The following is a 6293-nucleotide window of genomic DNA, read 5'->3' as shown; positions in this document are numbered from 1 at the left end:
AATATAAAGCGAATTGTTGAGGGGTTTTGCAAAGTGGGTATAAGCAGTGTTGGGGGTAACGCATTACAAGTAACGCGAGTTACGTAATCAGATTACTTTTTTTCAAGTAACTAGTAAAGTAACGCATTGCTTTTTAATTTACAAGAAAATATCAAAAAAATATATTTTCAAAAAAGTAACGCCAGTTACTTTGTTTTCCCATTTATTGACTGACAGCTCTCCTGTCGCCATATTGGGAGAAATTGGAAGTACAGAGTTGTGTGCGCTGTGTGAACATGATGCTACTGTAGTTCTAGACTAAACGTGAACGCGCATCACACTCACAAAAAACAGATTTAGTATTCATCAAAATGAATTAAAACAGTGAAATCCAAACTCAGAATATGACTCAAACCTGCAATAATTAAATATGTTAAATAACACAAATGTGTCTAATCCCATTTTATTAACCAATGTCTTTGCTGCTGACCTTTGATGATCCAGTTCAACCATACTAATAAGCACAAATGACTTTAGAGAAACTAACAATTGTGCTTCATTGTTTTTTTTATTGCTGAAGAGTGTTTCTTCTCCTGCGTTCTACTGTACAGACGTGAATTTACTTTTCCTTCAGCCTGAGGTTTATTCATTACACTTTTTGGTGTAAAAGGGCATTTACATTTGCTATAAACAAAACTTCTTATATTAAAAGTAATCAAGCCTTGCTCATATTTAAAAAGTAGCGCGAAAGTAACGTAACGCATTACTTTCCATAAAAAGTAACTAAGTACCGTAGTTACTTTTTTATGGAGTAACGCAATATTGTAATGCATTACTTTTAAAAGTAACTTTCCCCAACTCTGCGTATCAGTATCGCTGGATATATCTGCAAAAAGTAGTACCATTATTTCTCACTTTATAACGCACTCACATATTATTGAACGTATAGTTAAAAATGAAATGATTTATTATAGGTGCGTCAAAGCCATAACGCGCAAGATGACCAATAACAGATTACGCTTCTAAGAATGACTTGACTTGAAAGGACACAGATTTGAGACTGATAAAAACATTATTCCCATGGACAACGGCAATACACTGTCAAAGTTAACGAATGTTGTTTTATTGTAAGGGATCGGTTATGACGTCTCTCTCTCTCACTGGCACGCGAGCACACACGCGCGCTGTAGTCTCACTGCCCACGGCATGGACGTGCGCACATTATAAGGAATCAGTGTGCTCGGAGTGGCGCAGAAGGCTGCTCCGTCATGCACTAGGTAGTGTGTGATGTAATTTCGCTGCAGATATAAATATCGTCGGCAAGAGGAAAGTAGCATGGCTGAGCGGGGCTAGAACTGACGGTCAACATTTTCCAACTTTTGTGTGAAACAAAACAGCTTGAACACCAGTCTGAAGTAGCCTCTAGTGTCTTGAGAGGAAACCCACTGAGCGCGACTTCATGCCGCTCACTAGGGTTGCCATAGCTCTGTGCGTGAGTAAGCTGTTTAGTGCGTCTTTTTAGCTGCCGACACAAATATAGAGAAAGACGGTAGTTTGGTGCCTTCAACTCTTTCAGACGCTCACGTACCGCTCAGAAGGATGAGTGTCCATTCGGCCCTATTACCAATAGTGGTCTTAGGACTTATGACAAGCTCAGTGCGCTGCGCTCCGCTGCCCGGTGGGCAGAACGGACCCGTGGAGCGACGCTGGGAGACTCTCTACTCGCGTTCTCTAGCCCGAATCCCCGGGGAAAAAAGAGATATCAGCCGGGACAGTGATTATCTCACGGGCATTAAAAGACTGCGACGTCTCTACTGCAATGTTGGCATTGGGTTTCATCTCCAAGTATTACCGGACGGCAGAATTACCGGCGTGCACAACGAAAACCGTTACAGTAAGTTTCATCTGTTATTTGAACTTATGCATGCTGGATCGGCTGTTGGATTTGAAATTGTCACCCAAATGAAAATTTGAATTATGAAAAGAATTAGCCTACAGAATTAAGAAAGGGAAAAAAATCCTTTATGAACAACGTACGCGCAGTGGGCTGTCAGTAAAGAGAGAAAAAATTTAATAATAAAACTTTAAGTTACACGAATCCAACATCATGCCATGTTTTCTAACATCAACAAAGCTTGTTGTAGCGCTTTCGTTTAAATTTCCCGAATCAAGTCAGGTGTGGTAGTGCACCAGCATCTGGCATCCTGCATTACGCACACAACAGGTCTCTGTTACCAGAGCAGGACAGGAACCGGGCCAAAATCCCAAGCCTAAAGTTAGGAGCGAGATAAAAATCATCATTTACGGTAGATTAACCCTTCCCTCTTTTAATAAAAAAATAAAGGTTCTTCAGTGATTCTTTGGTTCTTATATGAAGCACTATTTTGGCTGTATATGTTCTTGAGTTGCTGTATGGTTCTTCGGAGATTAAAAAGTTCATTTATCATTTTTCTTCCAGATAAGTCTGGCCTATTTAATTTCACATCAGTACAAATGGTTTTCTAAATAACTACAGAATAATTAATTAATTAATGCATTTATTTATTTGAGGAATTTAAAAAGGTTTTCTTATGACATTAGGCTAAAACAAAACATTCTTTGAACCATAACTTGAAAAATTTCAAACCAATGTCTGTTCAAGGCAAATGCAATAACAGGTTCTAAGCATCTGTGTTGATGCAATTTATGTTTCTGGGAAAAAAAACCCTCAAGAAGTTCTGGTTATGTTTGTCAACATTCATTAGAGGTATTTTAATCATTAAATGAGAAGCATTGTTACAAAGTTTATTATTAAGTTTTCCTTAGACCCGTATAAAGTGGTCAAGGATCTGATGATAAAAATGTTTTTTTTTTCTGACACTTGTCAATTAAACTTCAATTAAGTAAACCATGTATGGTGATTCATTGAGAAAAGACGTCGTTTAAAATAAAGCAGAAGTCATTTAAAGATAAATCTTAGTGGTTTTACTGAGAAATAGATGCAATATTACATTTGGGAAATTTGAAGAGGCGGAAAGTGTCATTTCCTTCAAAAAGGATGCTCTGGCAACTTAAACATAAACACGTACAATTTTTAGAAAGGCAGTCATGGTTGGGAGTTGCCAGACAGGGCTAAAGATATAAGCCAAACAAGGTCATTTATTTTTTTGTTGTGTGTTTCAGGTCTTCTTGAGATATCTCCGGTGGAGAGGGGAGTTGTGACACTGTTTGGAGTCCGGAGTGGGCTATTCGTGGCCATGAACACCAAAGGGAAGCTTTTCGGATCTGTGAGTATGAAATGATTTACAATGGGTTTCCGCCCGTGGATGTTCTTATCGGAGCTCGATGACATATCACCCTGTACTTAAGATGTATCCCCTCACCACCGCCCCCCTCCCCATCCCACGGTCTCTGACAGCGTTACATTATTGAACTCAGTTGTGGCGTGCTTCCAGTGCCTACTGGTGTTTTCATTGTGGGACGGACAAACCCAGGAACGGTAGCGCAGTATCATTCGGGCTACGCATTCCATTCTTAGCATTGCCAGCCAACACATGCACCTACTGTCCTTCCCAGAGTAAAGATGAACTGGCCAAAGAGGACCACCCAAACACCATACTGCTACCCTCTCCGATTTCTTCACTGGTCTAAACCCCCCAAACATCTAAACTTTTCTATGACCCAGAAATCGCGTAATTTGATGGTATACGTCCTTTTAACCCAGTCAGGGCCATAGACCTATTAACTCAGTTGCCCCTGGCAAAACAATTCAGAAGAAATTCCAAAGCTTTCTCCTTGATGTAGATGATAAAATATGACAAATAGTTTGTTCTGTCCCCCCATAAAATTCCTCTCCATGTATGGGATGGACTATTGAAATGTCGATGAAAATAATAATTGCTATATCCTTTTCATTGTAGGTGCAGTTCACAGATGAATGCAAGTTCAGAGAAAAGCTCCTTGCAAATAATTACAATGCATACGAATCGCTGGCACATCCTGGGATGTACATCGGACTAAGTAAGACTGGCAAAACAAATGGTAGTGCACCAGCATCTGGCATCCTGCATTACGCACACAACAGGTCTCTGTTACCAGAGCAGGACAGGAACCGGGCCAAAATCCCAAGCCTAAAGTTAGGAGCGATATAAAAATCATCATTTACGGTAGATTAACCCTTCCCTCTTTTAATAAAAAAATAAAGGTTCTTCAGTGATTCTTTGGTTCTTATATGAAGCACTATTTTGGCTGTATATGTTCTTGAGTTGCTGTATGGTTCTTCGGAGATTAAAAAGTTCATTTATCATTTTTCTTCCAGATAAGTCTGGCCTATTTAATTTCACATCAGTACAAATGGTTTTCTAAATAACTACAGAATAATTAATTAATTAATGCATTTATTTATTTGAGGAATTTAAAAAGGTTTTCTTATGACATTAGGCTAAAACAAAACATTCTTTGAACCATAACTTGAAAAATTTCAAACCAATGTCTGTTCAAGGCAAATGCAATAACAGGTTCTAAGCATCTGTGTTGATGCAATTTATGTTTCTGGAAAAAAAAAACCCCTCAAGAAGTTCTGGTTATATTTGTCAACATTCATTAGAGGTATTTTAATCATTAAATGAGAAGCATTGTTACAAAGTTTATTATTAAGTTTTCCTTAGACCCGTATAAAGTGGTCAAGGATCTGATGATAAAAATGTTTTTTTTTCTGACACTTGTCAATTAAACTTCAATTAAGTAAACCATGTATGGTGATTCATTGAGAAAAGACGTCGTTTAAAATAAAGCAGAAGTCATTTAAAGATAAATCTTAGTGGTTTTACTGAGAAATAGATGCAATATTACATTTGGGAAATTTGAAGAGGCGGAAAGTGTCATTTCCTTCAAAAAGGATGCTCTGGCAACTTAAACGTAAACACGTACAATTTTTAGAAAGGCAGTCATGGTTGGGAGTTGCCAGACAGGGCTAAAGATATAAGCCAAACAAGGTCATTTATTTTTTTGTTGTGTGTTTCAGGTCTTCTTGAGATATCTCCGGTGGAGAGGGGAGTTGTGACACTGTTTGGAGTCCGGAGTGGGCTATTCGTGGCCATGAACACCAAAGGGAAGCTTTTCGGATCTGTGAGTATGAAATGATTTACAATGGGTTTCCGCCCGTGGATGTTCTTATCGGAGCTCGATGACATATCACCCTGTACTTAAGATGTATCCCCTCACCACCGCCCCCCTCCCCATCCCACGGTCTCTGACAGCGTTACATTATTGAACTCAGTTGTGGCGTGCTTCCAGTGCCTACTGGTGTTTTCATTGTGGGACGGACAAACCCAGGAACGGTAGCGCAGTATCATTCGGGCTACGCATTCCATTCTTAGCATTGCCAGCCAACACATGCACCTACTGTCCTTCCCAGAGTAAAGATGAACTGGCCAAAGAGGACCACCCAAACACCATACTGCTACCCTCTCCGATTTCTTTACTGGTCTAAACCCCCCAAACATCTAAACTTTTCTATGACCCAGAAATCGCGTAATTTGATGGTATACGTCCTTTTAACCCAGTCAGGGCCATAGACCTATTAACTCGGTTGCCCCTGGCAAAACAATTCAGAAGAAATTCCAAAGCTTTCTCCTTGATGTAGATGATAAAATATGACAAATAGTTTGTTCTGTCCCCCCATAAAATTCCTCTCCATGTATGGGATGGACTATTGAAATGTCGATGAAAATAATAATTGCTATATCCTTTTCATTGTAGGTGCAGTTCACAGATGAATGCAAGTTCAGAGAAAAGCTCCTTGCAAATAATTACAATGCATACGAATCGCTGGCACATCCTGGGATGTACATCGGACTAAGTAAGACTGGCAAAACAAAGAAAGGAAATCGAGTATCGACGTCCATGACGGTGACACATTTCTTGCCTAGAATTTGAGCTCATTTGGAGAGGCGCAAGGCGGAGGAACTGCGATGCACTTTCTACAGAAATTACACGTGAGGTTTAGTGTATCGTGTCATGTATGTATATATTAGACTATTTATATCTGTTGGTTTTATATTCATCACAACGTCCTCTTTCCGAGGTGGAAGACAACAATTAATTTATTTGTTATTTGTTAATTTATCCTCATTGCTGCTACCACGTGTTCATATACAAGTGAAATTCCTACAATGTACTTTTTTTTTTGCACTGTTTGTTTTGTTCTAAAGCAACAGTTTCGGAGAGGTAGTCAGTGTAGACGCCATATTTATTTTCTCGCGAATGAAAACAAGGTTTCTAATTTTCCGAACAAATGGTGTCCAGTCATTGGGAAAGTTTGTGGAAAGACATTT

At 39.1% G+C, this 6293-nt stretch overlaps 1 protein-coding gene across 1 annotated transcript; it reads left to right on the top strand.

Annotated features, from left to right (window-relative positions):
• The first annotated feature begins 1578 nt into the window (after positions 1-1578).
• On the top strand, positions 1579-5895 carry fgf4 (fibroblast growth factor 4). The gene is made up of 3 exons (XM_016284566.1): positions 1579-1873; positions 3142-3245; positions 5719-5895. The coding sequence occupies exons 1-3, from the start codon at positions 1579-1581 to the stop codon at positions 5893-5895; spliced, it is 576 nt and encodes a 191-aa protein (XP_016140052.1).
• The last annotated feature ends 398 nt before the right edge of the window (positions 5896-6293 follow it).

This window comes from Sinocyclocheilus grahami, unplaced genomic scaffold, assembly GCF_001515645.1.
Source record: "Sinocyclocheilus grahami isolate Dianchi unplaced genomic scaffold, SAMN03320097.WGS_v1.1 scaffold184.1, whole genome shotgun sequence".
NCBI lineage: Eukaryota > Metazoa > Chordata > Actinopteri > Cypriniformes > Cyprinidae > Sinocyclocheilus > Sinocyclocheilus grahami.
This window is presented reverse-complemented; position numbering and strand designations above follow the sequence as displayed.

Coding starts and splice junctions, on each gene's coding strand:
- fgf4 (XM_016284566.1), top strand. CDS start 1,579: ATGAGTGTCCATTCGGCCCTATTACCAATAGTGGTCTTAGGACTTATG. Junction 1,874..3,141: donor GCACAACGAAAACCGTTACA/GTAAGTTTCATC, acceptor TGTGTGTTTCAG/GTCTTCTTGAGATATCTCCG. Junction 3,246..5,718: donor AAGGGAAGCTTTTCGGATCT/GTGAGTATGAAA, acceptor TTTTCATTGTAG/GTGCAGTTCACAGATGAATG.